At 46.9% G+C, this 22075-nt stretch overlaps 1 protein-coding gene and 1 long non-coding RNA gene across 4 annotated transcripts in view; both read right to left on the minus strand.

Moving 5' to 3' along the window:
• Positions 1-4361: 4361 nt before the first annotated feature.
• GORAB (golgin, RAB6 interacting) lies at positions 4362-13153 on the minus strand. Of its 2 annotated transcripts, none has more exons than XM_014596068.3 (5): positions 12981-13130; positions 12495-12798; positions 9754-9855; positions 9014-9154; positions 4362-6368 (listed from the first exon to the last, which is right to left on the minus strand). In XM_014596068.3, exons 1-5 carry the CDS (start codon positions 13042-13044, stop codon positions 5909-5911), a joined length of 1071 nt encoding a protein of 356 aa, XP_014451554.2. In that variant the 5' UTR covers positions 13045-13130; the 3' UTR covers positions 4362-5908. The 2 variants fall into 2 exon arrangements, 1 of the variants encoding a protein (XP_014451554.2); XR_009462426.1 differs by having other exon boundaries at positions 6280-6368; positions 8915-9154; positions 12981-13153.
• A 319-nt stretch (positions 13154-13472) lies between these two features.
• LOC132250805 (uncharacterized) overlaps positions 13473-22075 on the minus strand; it is a 29394-nt gene continuing 20791 nt past the window's right edge. For both annotated transcript variants that reach the window (XR_009462428.1, XR_009462427.1), the window contains exons 2-3: positions 18530-18628; positions 13473-13570 (exon numbers count right to left, since the gene is read on the minus strand). This is a non-coding gene — a long non-coding RNA (uncharacterized LOC132250805). The remainder of the gene's footprint in view (positions 13571-18529; positions 18629-22075) is intronic.

Consider the following 22075-nt stretch of genomic DNA (forward strand, 5'->3'; position numbering starts at 1 on the left):
CAAAAGAAACCCAGCAACAGCAAGGATTTACTGGATACCACAGTAGGGAGCATCCATCCCTGACTCAGTACTGTAACAATAGCTCAAATGGTTGTCAAAAGCAGATTTATATCTTCTTTCTTACATTCTCACTTCCGGTTTCTTTGCACGGGGGTGGTGGTATTACTCACTTGTTCCTGTAAACTGTTGTTTTGTGCACTAAATGGAGAAGCATGGTATTGCATTAGTAGCACGTCAAGGCAGTTCTGGTCATAAAATGCTTTGGAATGAAAGATGCGATATCATTGTAAATTATCTACCTTCCTCTCTCCCTGCAAGGTGTGCTAAACCCTGAGATTAATTGATTTAATAGTCACACATCTAAATGTAAACTTTTTTATTTTTGCAATGGACTGAAAAATCAGCACTCCCATTACCAATTCATATGGTCCTTTCCCTTTTGGTTTCCTATCTTTCTGAAAAGTTCCACTCCTAAGATGCCATGCTGTATAAGCATACCTGGCCCTTAGTGGTGCTCTACATGCAGTTGACTGGGTATTATGGCATGCATTAAATTCTATGAAGCTAGAAACAGATTTTCTTTGATGATTTTGATTGTTCCATTTCTTTTAAGAAGAATGCACTCGAAGTTGCACCAAACCATCTCTTGGCACTTCTAACCAATGCACATATTGTTATGATTATGATTGGACTGTTTGACTCCTGCATGGGGAGAATTTGAAATGGTCCGAGACTGGCACCCATCAAAATATTTATGAACTTACTCAAGCTGTGTCATCTAAAGTGGAAATGACACTACTGCAGTGTTCTCTCTCACACATGTCAGAGAAGTGCTTCATGACCAAGATCAAAACAATTTAACTCTTTGTTTTTCCCTGTAGAGAGAGATTGAAACAATGCTAGATTGTCTATTTGTATTTAATATCTCTTTATGGCTTGTAGCCAAATCAGTTCAGTTTGCAATTGTAGAAGCTAAACATACCTAGACATGGTCAGAATTTGGGCAGAGAACCAGCAGGGGAAGCCCAGGTACTACAGAAATCAGCATCACTGGTCTAGTAGATGGCACTGCACTCTTCCCTTGAGCTAGTAATGAGCTCCAGAACTGAGTCTAGGGCAGTGGTGAGCAAAATACAGCCCATGGGCTGCATCCAGCCTGCAAGGCCATTCTATCCAGCCCACGGGGCCCCTAAAAAGTTTAGAAAATTAATATTTATCTGCCCTTGGTCCCTGTCAAAAATGACAGGAACCAACGGCAGTAGGACCCAGGGGAAGTCCAGCAGGTTCCCACAACAGAAGGGCCCACCCAGCCCCGCCCCCCCAGCTGGAAGCCCCAGCAGGAGCTTCTGGCCTGGGACCACATGGCCGGCCCACACCGGAACCGCAGGTAAGGGGGAAGGGCAGGGAAGGACCCCAGGGAGGGAAAAGTGGCCTGGGGAAAAGCTGAGTGCGGGGGCGGGGAGGGGGGGAAAGCAGCCCTGCCCCGTGCCCAACGCCCTGCGCTGCAGTCGCTCACAGCCCGTGTGGGACTGCCTGTACCTACTCCAGACAACCCCGCACGGGCTGTGAGCAGCTGCAGCAGGAAGCCCCGGCCATGGGGTGGGGGAGGGGCCACTTTTCCCTGCACTCAATACCAGCTCCTTCCCTGTCGACGAGCAGGGGGTCAGAGCTGTGTGCTGCCCCCTGCCTCTACTGCGGGGCTGGGGGGCACTGGGAGTGAGCAGGTGTGGGAGCCAGCAGAAGCACGGGGCCTACACCGGTATCCTAGGGCCAGTGCCAGCGGGGCCCAGAGCAGGGTGGCAGGAGTGTGGTGTCCCAGCCTGCAGGGGCTGTATGGAGCCAGGCTAGCTCTCCGCTCTCCCTGCTGGTGCAGCCTAGCCCAGCTCCACAGACCCTTGCCAGCCTGTGCCCCACTTTGGGCCCCACCGTTGCTGGCCCTGGGACATTGGTCCCAAGATGGTGACCAGGGGGCGGGGCACCTGTCAAGGTGCAGGGCTACCCATGCAGCCCTCAACAACCTGCCAAAACTGGGTAAGCAGCCCTCTGCCTGAAATAATTTCCCACCCCTGGTCTAGGGGGAAACAAGGATCCTATTTTTCAGATGTTTCAGTTAGCTATGCGGCATTAACTTGAATCCAAGATGAGGTTTTTCTCTGCAGTCAGTATGGGGAAAAAGAGGACTCATCTTGGATTTGAGTATTGGCCTGGGGCAGGCAGCAGCTCAGCTCCAGCTTTGGCCTCAGGATCAAGATTGATGCCAGAGCTGAGCTGATGCCTGCCCCAGACGAGGATAGCTTATCTAGCAGGTGAGGGGGCATGGGCAAGGAAAACCCACCTGTGCAGTTTGGGAGGAGCATAAGGGAGACTGCAGCCTGCTCATCTCCTCCACCCCAGCTGTCCCTTCTTCCCCTTCCCTTCTGCTCTGGCCCCTCCAACCCCAACCCAGCCAGGTACCTGCCACTGCTTCTCCATGGCCAGAATAGGGCCACCGCTGCTGCTGACTGCCCTGTAGCTGGAGGAGAGCTGCAGAAGCAGGTAAGCAACAGGTGGGAGGGTGGGGGGAAACAGGCAGCAGGGGTCAGGTGTAAGGAGCCAAGGGGGCAGAAACAAGCATGGAGAGCAGGTAGCAGGGGGGCAGGCAGCAGGGCAGACAAGTGGCAAGGGAGCAAGGAGCAGAAGTCTGGCCCTTCTACCCCACCACTTTCCCCATCACAGAAGCAGGCAGGATGAATTTAAAACAACCTTCCACTAATTAGATTCTATACATGGAAAATTATAACAAATTAGGTATAGAATCTAGTTATGGGGGCAGGAGGTCTTAAATTCAGAGTCATCTTGGATTTGGGTAAATACAAGATGATTATAATTCAGTTCTGTGGAAGGGAACAATGGGACTTGGGTTCCTAGTGCTTAGGTTCTTTTGAAGATTTCCTTGAGACAACATTCCCTTGTTACTGTTAGTCGTTGACAGACTTTGCTACTGATCAGTTTCTTACAGTTCTCCAGGGACATCTTCAGACACATTCCAGCCTGTCGGAGGTTCAGAGTGTTCATCGTGTGCGTATGTTATTCATGAATATTGTTATAGACACTTCAGTCAGATGGTATTGCTTATACTGCCTGATTGGATAACACAACTGTAATGAAGAGTAGATCAATTCACTGGGCTTTTGATTCACTTTGGGTACAACACAGTAACTCGTAGAGAAAGAAATTAGAGCAAGAAGATCAGAAACTTTTAATAATGCTCCCTTTCCCTCATACAAGGATGGATGCTTAGCCATGGCATTACTGCTAGAAAGTTTTCACTTTGGTAATATAGAAACATGGTCTGCTTGCAGATGTAAAACAAAACAAAAAAACACTTTAATGGACGCACCATGTTACTTTAACCTGGATCTGCATGTCAGTGCTTCAGTGGGGCTTTTTGGTGCTTTTAGCTAAATATGATTCAATCAGTTATTAGATAAAAGCACCAAAAAAACCCACTAAAGCGCACAATCTTTACAGACAGACATCAGGCAAGCCCGGTCCAACCAAGGCACTGAATTAAAGTATTGGGGTTTTTTTTGTTTTTTAACGTCCGATGCAGCCATGAATTATATAGAAAATTATTTTAGTTAACTGAAAAGACCATGGCTAGGTATTTCTTTGACTTTTTAAAACCATATCTAACCATAAACTACAAAAAGTATAATGTAGCCCAAGGCTTTAGGAATGCAGAATCTTGCTGTTGAGTTAGCAAACAAAAGGAATAAATGTGGTGCTTAAGTACTCTTACTGAGGTCTCCACTTTGTCAGCTGGTGCCCTACAATCACTGTGGCAATTTATAATAATGACATGAATAAGTGAAGCCAGTCTTAATTTCAGAGTAGAGTCAGATCTCATTTTCATTTATTTCAGGACTCTTTCCAAGAGAGTAAAAGGGGTTCTTATAGCGGTGTGGCATTACCATACAGTATCCCATATACATTAGGAATTCATATGATGGACCAAAGACTATTTTTTAATTTGCTAACCTGTCATTTTGTATTTACCACAGTTATTGATAGCAATTGGGAGAGCACTTGGAGACCTTCTCTAAAACTCTGTTTCTCCATTGGAAGATACTTACCGCAGCCACTATAAAAAAGAAAATGTTTTACAGTACTGCCCCAGGTTGCAGTAAGTTAGAATACAGGTAAAAGGGTGCAGCTCTAAAGGATTTTGTTTTAATGTTTTCCTTTTGAACAGTCACCCTTAAGGTTCTGGTTTCATACAAAGGGAGGTTGCCAAACAATGTATTTAACTCTGCCTTATAAACCTTCTGTGGAAAAACAGTCTATTCAAAGTGGTAATTGAAAACAAATAAGTCACAAAAGAAGATGCACCGATTTATTTTTTTAATAAAATGAAGTGACAATTTTCAATCGTTAGTCAGAAACAACTGGTTCCCCATGTATGTATTGTGCGACATTACCCCAGTTATCTATTGATGAAGTGTGCCAGATGTATCGCATATTAGAAAAACACACAATTCCATAATGAAAGGCCATCCTTTGCCACAAAGCATGAAGCTCTGAAAACTGTCATTGGATTTGCAAAGCACAATGGGTGCCTATACATGTGCTTTTGGGTGGTGGGGACATTTTAAATTAGAGTGGATCCCAGGACCAGTTGCAAATAAAATGCCGCAGCAACTTGTTTATTCAGTGTCCCACCATTTTGAAGCATGGGACACTGAATACATGAGACACTGTGACACGCTGGAGCTTTCTAATTAGAACGCCCAGCAGACACTATTAATGGAGTCTGGTCTGACATGTTCTAATCAGAAAACATAAGAAAACATGTATAGGCACTCTATGCTTGGAGAGGTCCTCCTATTCCTGTGTATTTCCTCACCTGGTATATATATTTTTTTTAAATCCCTCCAAAACCAACAAGGCCAGATACTGAAAGGCTCACAACACATTCTTAGTGCAAGAAAATACTTTAGCTTTAGTCTACTGAGCATTTTACTTCTGGAATTATGCAATGTTGTATCAATGCCCATTTGTTTTCTGTGAATTTAAGGCAGCTATCATGGTAATGGTAATTAAAAAACTACTTAGAACAGCATCAGCCCCACTAGTGTAGTGTTTCTTTCTATAATGACTTTTATTTATTCTACCATCTACTAAGTTGTGCCACCTGATATTTGTGCAAAGTTATAACTGATGCTGTAATTTCATAAATAGGCCCCACAAAGCCAGATGTTGAGAATTTTACTATAGCTACTTCTTTTTAAAATGATAGTTACAATAAAAAACATTAGAGACAGCTTTGCCATTGTCAGTAACATTCCAATACCCAGTTTCAAACCAATTTGTAAAATTACCACCTATGATATCAAGAAGAAGGCGACTGATGTTCAGGACCTAACTAGGTTTCAAAGTGGTTGAAAACAGTCAAAGAAATTTGTTGACACATTGAAAGAAAAAGTGTCATATTGCCACAAAGGGAAAAAAGAGCATAATCTGCAATAAAACCTAATCTGACCCAACAGCTTCTCAAGTAGGTACACAACGTTTGGAATGTTTGGGAATTTTGATGAATTTCGTAGTACTCCCTTTTTATAAACCACATTTTCCCACAGCACCATGATTAGTCTGGGATCAATAAAGATATTTGGGGAAAAGAGGCCTAATGAACAAGAAATGATTCAGACAAATAGCAACCACAAGTGAAGGATGCTGACAGAAGACCACTACAAATAATCATAAATCAAAATATAGACAATAATAATAATAATGACATACACAAAGGAAGACAACTTAAGAGGACTGCACACTACTAAAACCACAGAAGCATAAGGATAACCTACTGCATGCAAGTATGCAGTAAGGTATACCATCCATCACGGGCTACCCTATGTGAATACAATAGTCATGTATCAGCGCAAGCTGGAGAGTTGTCTTGGGTAGTGTTCACTGTTTGGGTTTGATTGCTCATCTCTGAAAGGGACTCGTTACAGGAATTTCCAGGCTGTTCTGCTAACTGTTCTATCCCAGAAGCTTCATGGTCCATGCACTCATTCTCCTTTGCATGTGGAGCTGCATTTTCTGCACCAGTTTGAGACAGACTTTGTACCTGGGCAGCCTGACTCTCTGCTTCTGCTTCCTGCTGTTGCAGCATCCGTTCTACCTCTATCTCAAGTTCCAGATTTTCTTCGTCTGCCTCTACCTCAAGCTGCTGCATTAACTCCTCCAGTTTCTTGGCCTTACGGAGTTCATTCTGCTGTATGATAGTGCAAAGGTGCTCAGTGAGGTGCTCCTTGATCTCAGTCTTGCGTTGGAGATCCAGTTTTGCTGCTACATATTCCGACTCTGCCTTGTCATATCGCTTCCTGCAAAAATAGGATTTTTATTATGCTGTTCATCCTGAAGACTCGCAACATGGTTTACAAAAAATTAGATGCTTGAATGGATACTTCATTTGTCCCTGAAATGCAGTCTCCTCTGGGGGGGATTATGACACACAGAATACCACATGGGAACATTACTCAATATTTTTAAAAAAGAAAGAAAGAGACATTATGCCAACAGAAAAAAAACAGAGCATTAGATTCCCTGGTTGGTACATTTCAAAAATTAGCTCTCTAGCCCAAAATATAGAAATGGAATAAATGAAACACTTATTAGAATAGTTTTAAGAGATGCTTCACATATTCCAATGGGCAATTATCTGCTCAGAAAGCTCCAGAATTGATTCATGTTTAAAATATACTGATCAGCAATCAAAAGACACAAAGCTATTAAAATTGGTAGTGTTTCCATTTCAAATCTTCTCTAAAAAGTGTGCTTTCCCAGCTTTGCAAACACCCACACAACAAAGTGACTTGTAAAATAGACTGTCTCACCACCCAATGTTCACAACTGTTGCATAGCACTGGATGCAGAATTGTGTCATAAGTGCAGACCATGCTTACAATCCTCATACTGTCATGACATATATTCTAATGAAAAGTGACTTTTTTATATTTACTGAGGTAACTAAATATAGCACTTAGTTAATGTGAATACCAGCATCAACATAGTACAGCATTTTCAAACATGATCAAGACAACTATATATTCTAATTAAGTAGGGCACTGGTTTTCAACCAGGGGTACACACACCTTTGGGGGTACTTGGGATGGCCTCAGGGGGTACTTGGCAGCTGGTGCTGCCAACACGGTTGCCAATCGGCAGCAGGAGACACCCCCCCCCCCGATCAGGCACTGCCCCCCCTCTCCCCCCCTTACCTGGCCACTGAAGATACACTGACCCAGAAAAGGTTGAAAACCCTGAACTAGGGGAAAGATACCAGAGACTGGGAGTGTCTCTATGCAGAATGACCTCATCTTGTACCTTACGACAGAGTGCATCCTTAAGTATAATTTTTTTTGGAGATATCTGAATAAACAGAGGTCATCTTCATAAAACTAGATTCAGGTATCTCATTATCAAACAGAATGATTCAGCCGTTCTTTTATTGGTTTGAGAAAATGGAACAAAAATGCAGAAGCATGACTCACTACAAAATAACTGCACAACACTGTGCCCAGATGCAACACTGTCTCTGACAGAGACATGTCTGTAGTGTCCAGAAAATGGCCACTTCTGTTTCCCTCCCGAAGAAATTATAGATTATATAATGAAGGATTTGACTGAAGCACCCATGCAGTGAGCAGAAATTAAGATTGCTGTGGAAATTTCTGCCCAATTACAACCTCTACCTGCATTCAGTATTTTTTTTTGGCATATCCTATTTATATATATTTCATTCCATGGCAATAGTCATATGCCCCCAACTGTGTGCACACAGAACTATAAATACTGCATTTCTTGGCTGCTAAAAAGTAATTTGGACTTCAGCCTTAAAATACAAGGTAAAAACTTGAATAATTACCTAAAAAGGCACTGTTTTAAAAATACAAGATTTTTGTAGTGGGTGTTACAGTCTATAGAACTAAATCAATGGGTAATTTGTCTTTCCAAATTAAAAAAAAATGGCTATACAGAAAAACAACAAAATCATTAAGTATTTTAGATCTTTGCCTTCTTTTTCTACTAACCTTGCTTTCTTCACATTTGTTATTGAAATATCTTCTCCAATAAGCATGAGGTGGTCCTTATGTATGCTATTCTACCATTGTGAATTTAAAATGCAATTTGAATGAATATCAGTTTATCATTATAAGCTGACATAAGTTTATAATTTCTGAAGAAGTGTTTAAGTCTGACTTCTCCGTTGAAGATATGAAATTGACAGATTGCCCAGAATGTGTTGAACTGGTAAAACTGTCAGCCAGTCCCTGACACATTTTAAAGTATAACTAGTCAGCAGAAATCCTTGATTTTTAGTTACCGCTGGTATTGATTTAAAAGCTAATTACCATGTTTATTGGCCTGTGGTCAGTGTATAGCAGAAGTCATAAGGAGAATTACAAGTTTAAATACACTAAATAGCAAACTGAAAACCACAACCAAACACTACTATTTCATTAAATAGTTCTATAAACATACTGATGTTTATATACTGATGTTGTGGTTTACCCCTGAACTAATGAGGCATTCTAATTAATTTTGTGCACTAAAGGGAATCACCAAATTGGCAATCCCTTGGTAAAAGAAAATCCAACTAGAATGATTAAAAGAACCCTGAAAAGACCAAGTCTGAAGTCACCTAACTTTTGGTCCCAGCACAGAAAACCACTTCAGCATATGCATACCTCCTTAAACCTAATTCAGTCTCATTGACCGAAACAGAACTTAGGTGTTGTCCTAAACTAAACTTTGGTTTTAAATAATCCAGAAAATACAATACATGCTGTTGGCTGCTGCTGTACGTATTTAACACCCTCCTCCCCACCCCACACTTTTTTTTTTTTTAAAGGAAGAAATAGCCCACCTTCTGATAACACAGCAGTGCTTGTGAGCCATTCTTCAAACAGATTTTCTTCATAGGCTTTTCAGAGACTACTCCCCTGCTTTCCTGTTCATTGCTTACCGAGCATATGAATAGTCCACACTGGCCTGATCTATTCGGTTCCTCAGGATCCCAATATCAGCAGATACCATGTCATCCAGAGCCTGTAGCTCCTTTTGGATCCGCTTTAGTTTCACTGTTTCTGCCTGAGTTCGTTTTGATCTGGAAAATGAAAACACCTATTTTAAAACCATCCTATCATAATCTAACATGCTATGTTTTAATTACAGACCCACCAGCTTCTTGCTGGTTACCCAAATGTGTCTTTTGTTATGCTTTCTGATCTTTCTTTTCACATGCCTGGGGATCAGAAAGATCTGCTAAGATTTAGAGTGTTGACAGATGCAACAAATTGTTACAAAAAAACTTCATGACTCTGTAGCTATACAAACATAGCAAAACTGCTCCAACTTTATAACCCTTCTTCATTGAGAGTTGAAGTTGGAGTATTTAACAAACTAGTATCAATGATGTGATCCTGTCCCATCTTCTAAACAGAAGCCCGATTCATTCACATCTATATACCTCTGCTTCATGTGAAGGTAGTTGGTGACTTAGTATTGGTCTTGTTTTGCCCCCGCTTTCCCACTGTGTATTCAGTTGGAACTCAAAGCTAATTTTCTTTTATCAGACTAATTTTCCATCATGCAGATCCTTTTGAAAGGATTACAAGACAGTTTATAAGACACTCAAATGAAGAAGCATTATGAGATTTGGGTAATAAATATTATTTCTATTTTAGTGCAGAACAGGTGCCTCACCTCTCAGCAATGGCTTTGGCCAGGAGTGCCTTTTTGCGTTTATTCTTCTCTTCCATCAACCGCTGTTCCTGCTGCAGGACTTCCCATCGAGATTTCTCCTGCCTGGTCATGATAAACAAACAGGGTTATCAGTAAAGGCTATCTCTTTCCTGTCTGTAAACCAGCAGTCAGATTCTCCTTGGTTTAATTTGTTGATTCAGGGGAAATCCTTGATGTGCACTCCAAGGGCAGATCAACACCCTGGTTCCATGTGCATCAAAAAGGTAGACTGTTGTGTTATCAATGTATTAACATGAGATGGTGAACAAATTTAAGTCTGGAAATACAGGCAAGGGTTTCCTATGAAAGGAAGAGCTTAAGGTTAATTCTTCCTTTAACCAGGCCTAAATATCCCTTACTAGACTGAGGGCATATAGAATCTGTCTAGAAACAGGTGGGATCTTTCACTCTAAATTGATGCATATCAAGCAACAGACCCTAATCCCAATCCAAGAGAACAAGCTATGGTTTCAGATAAAAAGTGACAAAAATAAGTGGCATTTGAATTTGTTCAAAAAGGACTGAAGTCTGCATGTTGCTTTACCATGTGTGAACAGTCTATTCCCCTCCCAAGCACTGTCTGTTCTGAAGTCTCCTCAGCCCAAGGTGACACCAAAGTAAACACAGCTGTATTATTTTAAGATAAATTTACTTTCCACAAAATGAAATTTACCCTTTGATCAGGGGTGTCAATCTCATCTGGCAAGCCAAAAGAGTGGCTTGGGACCAGCCCACGGCCAGATCAGGCCCAAGGACCCCCTGATCGGTGGCTGCTCCAGCCAGTCTAGAACCCACACTGTATGGCGTAGATCCCAGAGAAGCCAGAACAGGCAATGCATACAACACAGTCTGGCTGGAGCAGCAGCTACACTACACGCAGAACCTACTCCAGCAAGTGAGGGACACATACAGCGCACAGTAGGTATGAGCACCATGTGCAGCACAGGTCCTGAACTGCCTGGAGCAGGCACCACACAAGGTGTATGTCCTAGTGCAGATGCCATGTGTGGCACAGTCTGGCCACGGCAGCACTGGGGGCTGGATGCTGGGGCTCTGCAAGCCAGATCCAGTCTGTGCGCCATAAGTTTGATACCTCCACCTTAGACTTCCCTATTAGAGACCTAATGGCCAGCATGGAAGAATATTTTATAGCAGGGCTATTCAACTTCAGAGTGGCCAGGGGTTGCACACTGCTCCAGTTGCATGCCCTGAGCCACATGCCAAGTGCAGGTTCCCTGGGACCTCTGCTGCATGTAGCCCCTGCCCCCTCCTTTCCCTGCATCAGACTGCCTTCTGCCACCAATGCAGGCAATCCCTCTACCCCTGCCAACCCCACTCCTGCATGAACAGTGTGAATCCCACACCCAAGCCCCCTTACTGCTGTGTGAGCAGCAAGCTCACTGAGCCTCCCACCATGCTCCCCTTCCCCAGAGACTCTGGCTGCTACCCTTGTAGCAACTGGAGCAATGGGAGAAGTCACAGTTGGGCAGGGTGCAACCTGCAGGCTGTACACTGACAGCCCCACCCCAAGTGGGATGAAGCCTGGGGGCCAATGGTTAGACAGCCCAGTTGGATAACAAGCTATGAATTCATCTTAGTTGGACAAGATATTTTTCCAATATAGCTGCTGGTGGCTAAGTGTCCTTTTTTTACCCCAACACACCACATATTACCAGGGTGAAGTTTCATCTATCTGCTTTACAGAAAGAATGATCAGAATACTATGCAGAACTAGTACTAAGACAGCACTAGTACTAAGTATCAAGAACAAGACACTACATGGATATATTCATGTAAAGAAGCCCAAGATGTAACACATGCACACACACACAAAATAACTGTCTGTCTGTCTGAGTACAGCATGCACCTTAGATACCCATCTTTTATATACAAGACAAATAATACATATATAAAACACACAATACAGCTAACTATTTATACAACATCCTAATCAACACCAAAGGAAGGTGGAATTTATTTTGGTAAACCGCTATCCAAAGTCTGAATCAAAAACACAAGAACTGGTGTACTCCATGAAACACTAAGGCCATCTAGGTCCAGGACCCTTCTCTGATGCTTAGCAGCAGCAGAAGCTACAGGAAAGGAGTACAAGAAACCCTATTAAGGGCCACAGTAGAGGTAACTGGAGCCTTATGAGGGTCTCATCCTAACCCTACCAGTTACACTTCTCCTTAAACTCTGAAACAACATTTTGGTTCCTTTCCTTTAAGATTTTGTTGTTTCTACGAATTCAGAAATATCTAGAAACAAACATGGGCAAAACAGTTATGGTAAACAAAGGCAAGGTGTTTCTGATCTGGCTGGCTAAAGTATCAAAACCAAGCAAGTCACAAGAATTATTCTGATTTAAAGAAATTCAGGGAGACTCATGAGGTGCCGTGGGCAGGCTCCAGTACACGGAACCGGTCTGTAGGCCTGATCCAGCCCTGTGCCCCTCACCTGGCGCAGGGGCTGGATGAGTTTGACACCCCAGCTCCCGAGCTCATGGTTCCAGCCTCCCGTCTGTAAGGATCAGATCGCAGGACTTGGGCCTATGTCAGGTTTCGACCCAAATTGGAGGACGACCAAAAGACAAACGCGAGGGAAGTGAAAATATTGCTTATTCTTCCACAAAAAAGTACAGCATGACTTAATATTAAAGCTTTGGTTTAGCGCGCCCTCGCCTTCACAGACTTACTAACAATTCCACTTTCTTTTTCTCTGGCAGCTTGGCAGGGAGGCTCGGGACGTCTTCCCTGCCGTTAGGGCTGTCCAGGCCCAGGTCCTGGTGCGGGTGCCCGGCATCTTGCTGCCCTGGCTCTGCCGGCGGGCAGGGACTGCCAGGAGGAGGACGCGGCCGGCGCCCGGGCACGGACAGCAGCTGCTCGGGGGGCGCGGAGGCCGGCAGCCCCGGCCCCTGGCTTTGCTGCTGAAGCGCTCGCTCTCGCTGCAGCTGCTTGCGGCTCTTGCCGGCCGACGGGGGGCGGCGCGGGGGCTCGGCAGCATCTGCTCGGGAAGAAGGACACAGCGCTGAGGGGGGAGCAGGCCACTCCCCGTGTCGCGCACGGCGGCGACGGCGGCGGCGGGAAGGGTTTCCCCGGACACCCAGGCGCGGCCCGGCCCGGCCCGGAGCCGGGCTGACGGGCACCGCCTCCCCGCGGCCCCTGCCTAGCTCCGGCTCCCACTACCTGCGCGCTGCCCCCGCAGCCTCCGCAGCTCCTGGTCGGAGAAGCCGGCCCAGCCCCCCGCCATGGCGCCGCCGCCGCTTCCGCCTCCCGCTGCCACGTCCGGGCCGCGCGAGCAGGCAGCGCGACGGGCAACTCGGCTGGGCCTAGCGCGTTACCATGGGCACGGGGGCGGGTTGAGACCCGCGCGGCAGGTCGGGCCTCACAGGGAAGCAGCGGGGGGAGGGGCGTTCGCAGGGGATGCTGGGAGCTGGGAACGGCGTGGAAGAGAGAGGCTGCGCGTGGGGCGGGGAGGGAAGGGCTTGCCCATGGAGTGGGGTCGGGATATGGGGCCAAGAGCCAGAAAGGGACGCGTGATGGGGCAAAGGGTGAAGCTGGGGGGAAACAGGCCAAGGGGTCTGGGCCCGGGAGAGCGCACGCACCTTGGCCGCCTAGCACATCTTCCCCAGGAGCACAGAGTCCAGAACCGCTGGTGGAGGATCTGCCGCGCTGGTGTGCGCAGGGCAGTCGCCTGCTGCTGCCACCCGCTCCTCTGAGCTCTGCGCCCACCCGCACGTGTGGATGCCAGTCGCACTGTTACAACGAATGAAACCCTGCAAGGAGATAAAAAAAGCTATCTTAAGTTACATCACTCATTTTGGTCTAGGTCCCAAAGGGGCACAAGGAGCTAAACAGCAGTGTTTTGGTGTCGTGATCCCCCCACACTAGAGAATAATCCCATTCAGGTTCCAAGGTCAAGCAGCCAGTAGTTAGGAAATCCCAGAATTAAGGTTAGAGTTAAGATTTTTAATTGGGTTTTAATTAGCCCTCATCTATATGCATTGTGATCACAAATTAAGCCATCATAGAGTATTTTTTGCACAGGACTCCTACTTTAAAGCAGTGCACAGACTGGACGTCCTCAGGGGATGAGGTAGGTGTGCGTAGTGAAGGAGGCTGTTGTCTAGCAGGTCCTCATTTTGTGTGGGAAGTGGGAGATACTAAAGCAGGTGTAGCAGGAATAATAGGAACAGAGAAGGTGGGCTCCTAGTTAAGGCAGATGAATGCTAGCTTGAGGGTTTTTCAGTGATCATTGCTACACATATATGTCCCTCATTTTGGGGGGTGAGGTCTTGAGACAGCAGTGTCTGATTTACAGAAGTGCTGGGCAATGTTTTCTAATCCTGTACTCAGAAAAATCAATATCTTGGCTAGCCAAAAAAAAATTAAAAAATTACCAGATACTTGTGACCAGAGCGTGGGTGGCAAATAAAACCTGCGGCTACACACTGACAAAAGAATAAAATATTGATTCAGTACTTAGCAAGTGAGCACTGTCCTTCCTATGGACCAAGTGAGACAGGGTCACGAGGAGAAAGGAAAAAAAACCACCCATAAACATGAGATCATGTAATTAAACCCTGTAACATAAATTTGTCCCCTTCATGCATATCTATTATGTTGCACAGGTAACTTTAATTCTGGCTTTTCCTATTTTGAGTGCATGGTTTTACCACCATGCTTTTTCAGCACAGGAATGGAGGTGTGCATGCGTTTGTGCATGCACACACTTGTTTTCAAACAGCATGAATGAAATTTCAAGGTATTTTAGCTAAAGTGTACTCGCCTCTTGTATGCATAGTGCATCATTCATTTAACCACATCATGTCAGTCCCAGTTTCTTACCCAATGTTGAAATTTAGCCTCTTTTTTTTGCACATTAAGTCAGTGGTTCTCAACCTCAAGGCACCCCTGCATGACTTGGGAATTGAGTGGCACCCCATTCAAAAGCTAATTTATTACAGTACTTGCCTCCTTGCAAAGAGGCCATGTAGCGTGAGCAGGGGAGCAGCCAGACAGGGAGAGACTAAGCCTGCCCATATCTGCTTATCTCCTTGCACCTTCACTTATCGCCTCATACTTCCTGCAGTACCCTTCTAAAGGATCTTGTGTTACCCCATGCCTCAACACTCCAGTTGAGAATCACTGGATTAAAGTGCATGAAGCACTTAAGTGTATAGCATTGTCCAGCCCCAGTGTCTACTTGGAAACTCAATTGTTAGCTGTTAACTCCATGGTGTCCAACCTCCTGGTCCCACAGTCCAGATGAGGGACACGGACTCAGACTGTGCACCAGATCCAACATGATGGTCTGACCCTATATGCCTGGATGCAATGAAGCTATGTACCAGTATGCAAAACCATGGTATCTGGCCTGCAAGGCTTCCTCAAGGGTCCAGAAATTTGGCAGTAGGAGTGTGGCAATAACACGGCTATCACTCTCCCACTGCCAAATATCCAGACCCTTAGGAAGCCCCATGAGCCAAATGATATACCTCTGTGGTCCAGAATGTGGACCATGGGATGGGGGATGAACACCCCTAGGTTAAACTGCATAGTTATAGTAAGTGTTTATAACTAATTGTACTCCTTCTAACTGCACTAGAAATAGAGAAAGGCAATCAACTGGCAAAAGGCTGCTATTGGAAGCCTTGAAAAAGTGACAGGGACTAGTTATTCAAAGCTGGTAATACCAGAGCATGGTAAACAATTAAATAATTATATACACAGTTCAAGTTGATAGTGCTCTATCAGGGGCACTAATGCTCTAGATCAGGGGTGCTCAATAGGCCTGTGCAAAACAGCAAATATTCTCTTCAGATTTGGCCAATTCAGAGGGACAGCAATTCAAATTACTGTGCTGATTTAATTTGGCCAATTCAGATGCAAAGATTCGGAGATTTGGCCACTGAGATTTGGGTCCCCCGTGTGCTCGGCGGCAGACCCGGAAGTAGACCAGAAGTTTTTTTGGTCCACTTCTGGGTTCAGTTCAGAGTGCGTGGGGGATCCCCTGCCCCTCCGGCTTGGCAGCAAGGGGACCCCAGGTGCCCCACCAGATCCAGGAGGCACCAGTTGCTGAGCTAGGGGTGGAGGGGGTTCCCCCACAGGGTCTGCCGCCAAGCACGTGGGGGATCCTCCCGTGCTCCTGTAGGATGCTCCATCTGCCCCACCATCTCAGCGTTCACAAGCCATGCCTGGCACCTCAAGGTACATAGAAAAAACATAACGCTGTGTCTATGGCCGATCATCAAATCTCTCCAAATGGTTTTAGAAGCTTTAGATTTGTTTTGGAGAGATTAATGGGTCTCCTGATTTGATTTGGAATTGGAGAATTGACTGCTGAATTGGGCTGAATCTCCTCCGAATTGAATCAGTGATTGAACAGGCAGCAGTCCTCACCACACTGGACACAAGCTGCCTCCAGCTGGTCAGTCTGTTGTGGTGGGCAAAGAGGGGAGGGAAGGGGCATTGGGGGGGGGCAGATCAATGCCCCCACAGTGAGGGAGGGATTGGGGCTGGGACAAAGCTGTCCAACTGGGGCAGGGGGGTGCGGGACACAGGGAGTGGGCCTCCCACTGTGTGCCACTCACTGGTCCAGGGGGGCATGGGATTGGGCATGTGCCCCCAGATCTGTGCAGGGCGGGTGGGACCAGGCTGCACTCTGAACGGGCAGCAGAAGGCACTGGGAGTGGGGGCTATACCTTTCCACTGCTTGCCCAGCCTCCCTGCACCTCCCAGACAATCCACAGCTTTGCCCCAGCTGGGTGAGCAGTGGCAGGACATGGGGGCAGACACATGCACTCAGATCGGAGCGGAGCTGGCTGGACCAGCCTGGGTGGTAGAAGGCGCTGGGAGCAGGGGCTATACCCTCCCACCGCTCACCCAGCCTCCCTGTGCCTCTTGGATAAGCTGCAGCTTTGCCCTGGCTGGGCGACCAGCGGCAGGGCATGGGGTTGGGTGCATGCACCTGGATCGGAGCAGGACCAGCAGTAGGGGCTATGGGGAATTTTAGGGTGACTGCAGCCCCCCCTGCCCCCATAACCTCCGCTCCACTGTGCTCTGCGGGGCGGGTGGAACCAGGGCTGAGCTCCGGGCTGTGGATGGGGCTAGCCATCCAGAGCGCAGCCCTGGCTCCACCCGCCCCATGGAGCACAGCCCGGCAGCAGGTGGCTGGGGCTAGCCTCCTGGAGCACAACCTGGCCCAGGCCACCATGCGCAGATCTGGGGGCACACCCCTGCTCCCATACCCTTCCGGACCAGCAGTGCGCAGTGGCAGGAGCCCCCTTCCTAGAGTCCTGTGTCACCCCCACCCCAGCTTGGCAGCTTGTCCCAGCCCCAATCCCTCCCTCCCCCATACCCACTTCCTCCGCCCTCTGTCCACCACAGACTTACCAGCTGGAGGCAGCTGTGTCCAGCGTGGTGAGGACTGCTGCCTGTTTAGTCTATGGCCAAATCTCCAAATTGGAGCCAGATCTTTTCTGAATTTATTTGGTGGCTTCCAATTTGATTCGGAGCTTTTAACTGGTCTCCCAATTCGATTCAGATTTGGAGATTCAGCCGCTAAATCAGGCCAAATTGAAAAACGGCTACCAAAGCTTTGCATAGCCCTGGTGCTCAACCCCCTTGCCCACAGAACCATGCGATCTGGAAATACGGTGAACGGGACCAGCAACAAAGCTGCCATGGCTCCCCCACCACCAAAATTTCCAAGCCTCATGGGTCAAATGACATGGTCCTGTGTGAGGGGTCAGGGCCCAGACTAGCAGACCCAGGTTGACAGAACTGATATAGCATGGGGCTGTGGCCACAGTGGTTGTGGTCACATGGTCATTAGACCCACAGATTGGATCTGGCCTATGGATCCATTTCACACCACACATCCAACCCAGCCCACAGGGTCAAAGGTTGGATACTACTGCTCTAAATCAATGGGGGCCAACCTTTTTTGATAGGTTGGTCACAAGTTAGCCCTTCACCAAACCTAAGTACCACTCCAATCCTTTTTCCTTTGCCTGATCTGAGGCTCTGCTTCCTGCTCCCTGCCCTGTTGCATGTCACATACAGAGGCTGCCTATGCCATTTGTGCTGCAGGCTAGCCACCCCTGCCCTTGATTGGCAGCCCTAATACTATCTTCTACCATTTTCAGGGCTACTCAGTTTCAGGCCTGCTATTAGAGGCTGGTCAGTATCATAGCTGCTAATACCACAGCACCCATAATACAGTGTACTTAATGAGCACGGTTTATATCAAGTTCAGTGACGTACATGCTCCAGAAAGGGTATAACTTTTTTTTCCCCCAGTTCTGAGGTAGTGCATGTAAGAGTTCATTGTGCTGTGGAAGCCAGAAAAGAATCTGTAACATCTCAAAGTGAAAATAGTATGGAGTGCCCAAAATATTCATTTTCAGACTTTTGGATTTAACTTGTTTGGATTTATTTCTAGTTTAATCTTAACTATCATGCATAATGCTCATTTTACATACTACAGGGATACTTTATTTATTATGTACTCCATGCCTCAGCTCCATTCTAATAAAGTATTGGCAGGAGGGTGGGACAGACGATGGGATGACACAAATACAGCTAAAGGAAAAAAAAAAAAAAGGCAATCAATAATACTATTAGCTCACAGAGATAGCCTTGGAATGCAAGTATTTTGTCTATCTAGTATATAAGTCTTATGATAGGTTTAAATATATTATAGGCCCAAATAAATATAGCTCAAAATTTACCTGCAGTCAAAAAAAAATCCCAGCATGGAATGCAGAGACACGAGCAATCTGCCTTTGTTAACTTCACCCAACAGACCAGAGGCTTATGTAATACATCATCTGCAATAAAAGGAGATGTTTTCAGTGTCTAACCACATCCCTCCCACTTTCCATCATATTCCAATCTGTAAGGGATTATCCAGGCTCTGAAGTTTTGCCATCTCCAAGCCCTTCGAGAGAGAACTCATAACTAGATAGCCATGTATAATCCTGAGATTTATCTATGAAATACTAACAGGTTCTGCATGACTAACTCATCCCATATACGCTGGTTCCACTCAGGGGAGGAAAAGGGTTGTATTTCTACCTCCAGTAGGAATTAGTAGGTCTGCTAGAACCTGTGAGATAGCCCCAGAGGAATGAACCATCCTATCGTATTTCAGGCTTTGGTATGGGAAGAAGATAGAAAGAGAGGCATCCTTGTTGATTATATTAATTCTATAAGTACTAGTAACCCTGAGGTTTTGCTATCTTGCCTGTAGGGATTTCAGGATTGGGGTTTGACTGCACAGACCTTTGTGACTTCCTCTTGGAGACATTCCAAGCCCAGAAGAAATCCATATTCAAGGCAAAATCCAAATATTCTCAGACTTGGTGGATCCAAAATGGTGGAAGATCTGGATGTAAATCTCAAATTTTATAGTTGCACATGTAGTGACTTGCTATAATGGGCTGAGCTCAAGCTACACATTCTCATCCTAGACTTGTGGAGTTACAAAATACAGATCTGGATTTTGAACTTCAGGACTTTCTTTTCTTCCAATTTTTTTGTACTAAAACCAAAAATGAAGCATCATTTTCTCTTTATTGCTACAGATATTCCAAGCATAAAAATCCCATGTGTTTTATAGAACACTTTTTTTTTTTAATATATAAAAACTTTTGAATTGTTAACTAAAACGCCGCTAGGCAAAACAGCTCTCCTGTTTAACAGTTTCCATCAGTCCCCAGTTTAATTACCAGCCTTTTTGGCCATTTTTCTCCAGAAACGATTATGGATATGGTGAAGTCATTTCACTGGATGTTTACAAACATCATACGTATAAAAATGGAGGTCATCAATGGTCTCTGCAAGACCGTGACCTAGATCTTTGAATTTGCTGTTTCTGTCTTACAATATTTCTACAGCAACCATCACTGGAACAGTTTACTGGGGGACGAAAAAGGAGATAAAGGCTACGCACCTGCCAGGCCTCCAACATCTTGTCCCGGGCTTCCTTAATTCGAGTGCTCACTGGTACTTGCTTTGCCGTTGCAGGTGGTCTTATGGGAGATCTTTACACGGGCTGCAAGCTGCCCCTTTCTCGCCTGCCACGACTTTGAATCTTTCACAGTGGGTGGGGCTTTGTGCGGTGCGGTTGCCCTCTTTGGATGCCTGTACCTTTGGTGTTTTCTGTGAGGCTCCACCTCCCCTGTACCTCGCCCTTTACCCAGCCCGGCGGATCCCGGTCGCTTCCGTGGCCGACCTTGTGCTCCCCTGAACACCCCAAACAATGAGCCCACCGCTCGCTCTCTCGCTTTTCCTGCCTCCGCTCGACCTCAACCCCTTCTGTCACAGGGAAACATAAAACACCCTTCTCTTATCCAAAGAAAAACTTAACGAATCCTAAGAAAAGTGTCACCCCACCACTACTGGGCTTCCTTGTGGAGCACAGATAGCCCCTCTGCATATCAGCTTGCTGACGAGGCCTCCTCTCTGTGGCCCAACTCTGTGGCCCCGCTCCACCTGTCCTGGTTTAGAGCTGCTCTCTCTCCAGTTTCCCGCTGTTGTGACCCTCTCTCTGGGTCTTCGAGATGTGTCTGCCCTCTCTCTGGGTCCTCCTGGAGCAGCTGCCCTCTCTCTGGGTCTTCCCAGCACAGCCGCCCTCTCTCTGGGTCTTCGCCTCGCAGCAGCCCTCTCTCTGGGTCTTCCCAGGTCCGTTCTCCTCCCTGCGCCCTGAGTCCTCTTACCGGCTCACCTCCTGCCTTGCCTGTGGCTGGAACTCCTGCTCTGGGCGCTGACTCGCCGTCTGGATCATCTGCCCCTCCACAGCCAGTGTGCGTAGGGTCTTCCGGCGTCCCACACCCCTGGCTGACCCCACCGGTCGGGCTCTCTCTCTGTGTCCGTGCACGCCTGTCCCCTCTCACCGCCGGCCCTCTTATTTCTGCCGACCAGTGATTGGGGCTGACATCATCCGCTGGCCGCAGCTGAATAAAGGCGCGGTTAATGATTCGCGCGGGCTTTCCCCATTGTCCTCGCTCTTCCTCCCATCCTGCTGCAAGTAATTTTCTTTTTTTTACTTTCACTTTTCTTGTTTCACCCCCGGCTCCTGGCCCTAGGGTTTCCTTCGTGGGCTTGGGAGTCTCCCCGGTTTGCCTCTCCCTGAGACAGGCTATTATTCTCCTGTCCTACTTTTAGGCCAAGGGTGGATAAATTGGATCAAATGTGTGGAAAAGTGGGTCAAAAAACTTTGTCTAGAACTGGCTTGTCCAACATACGGCCTGCCAAGCCATTTTCTGAGGCCCAAGGTGCTGTGACAAGAAATGAATGTAAACACTGTTTACTGTCGTTCCCACCCCTTGTCCCCCCCCAGCCCCTCAACAGGTGACCAGCGAACACGACTATGAGGCAGTTGGCTGCCCAGTGACTGCTGACCCTCTCCCTAGGGGGAGCAGGGCCCATCTCTCAGATCCCCCGACCACAGCCATGGAGGCTGGGGCAGGTAAGCTTGCACCAGGCAGATCTCAGGGCCTGGGCCAAGGCACCCCCTCTCCACCCCCTCCGTGCCCATCACGCGGCTCCTTTAAGTCCCATGCCGGGGGCAGTCTGCACTGCATTGGTGGGGAAGGGGCGGCGTGGGCTGGGGTGGCACAGTCCGGTGTGGGGATGAGCGTGCGAGTTGTGAAACACGGCTGCCCAGCTGTCAGCAGAGCCGCGTCCTCAGTTGAGATGCTGAGGAGCCCACACGGGGGTGCCACATGCATGCGTACACTCATGAGGAGGAAGCACAAGGTCATACTCACGCATTCCTCCTCCTTCATAAGAGCCAGGGGCAAGGAGGGAGGCAGGCAGGCTGCGCGTGCGTGCGTGACCATGTGAAGACCAGGCTCCTCGTCCCCAATGGAGCCAGGCAGCATCCTGAGGCGCTGCTGCTCCTCCTCCTCCTCGCTGCTGCTGCTGGAGGCCAACAGCCGGCTGCTCCTCCACGGCTTTCTCTACCTGGTGCTGTATGCCCAGGTGTCCCAGGGCAAGCCTGCATTATACTTCTTTCATTCATTGAGAAGTGAGTAGAAGCAACAATGTTTATTTTAGTCAAGTGTTAGTTGTTATTTCATTGTTGCTTTTATATTGTTTTTATTTTGGATTTTAAATTTCCAGACCCATTTCATTGTCACTTCCTGCAACTTCATTGGTGTCAAAGGTCACATGACATCACTTCCTGATGTGATACCACTTCCTGTGAGGTCTTTGAATATGGCTCACCAGCCCACCGGCTGATAAAAAGTTCATAATCCGGCCCCACATTC

This window comes from Alligator mississippiensis, chromosome 5, assembly GCF_030867095.1.
Source record: "Alligator mississippiensis isolate rAllMis1 chromosome 5, rAllMis1, whole genome shotgun sequence".
Lineage (NCBI taxonomy): Eukaryota > Metazoa > Chordata > Crocodylia > Alligatoridae > Alligator > Alligator mississippiensis.

Bases quoted from the DNA above. Each gene is read 5' to 3' on its own strand.
- GORAB (XM_014596068.3), bottom strand. From the start codon at position 13,044: ATGGCGGGGGGCTGGGCCGGCTTCTCCGACCAGGAGCTGCGGAGGCTG. The intron at 12,799-12,980 runs GTAGTGGGAGCC...CTTCCCGAGCAG, and splicing joins GCTGCGGGGGCAGCGCGCAG to ATGCTGCCGAGCCCCCGCGC. The intron at 6,369-9,013 runs GTAAGCAATGAA...CTATTTTTGCAG, and splicing joins GTGGACTATTCATATGCTCG to GAAGCGATATGACAAGGCAG.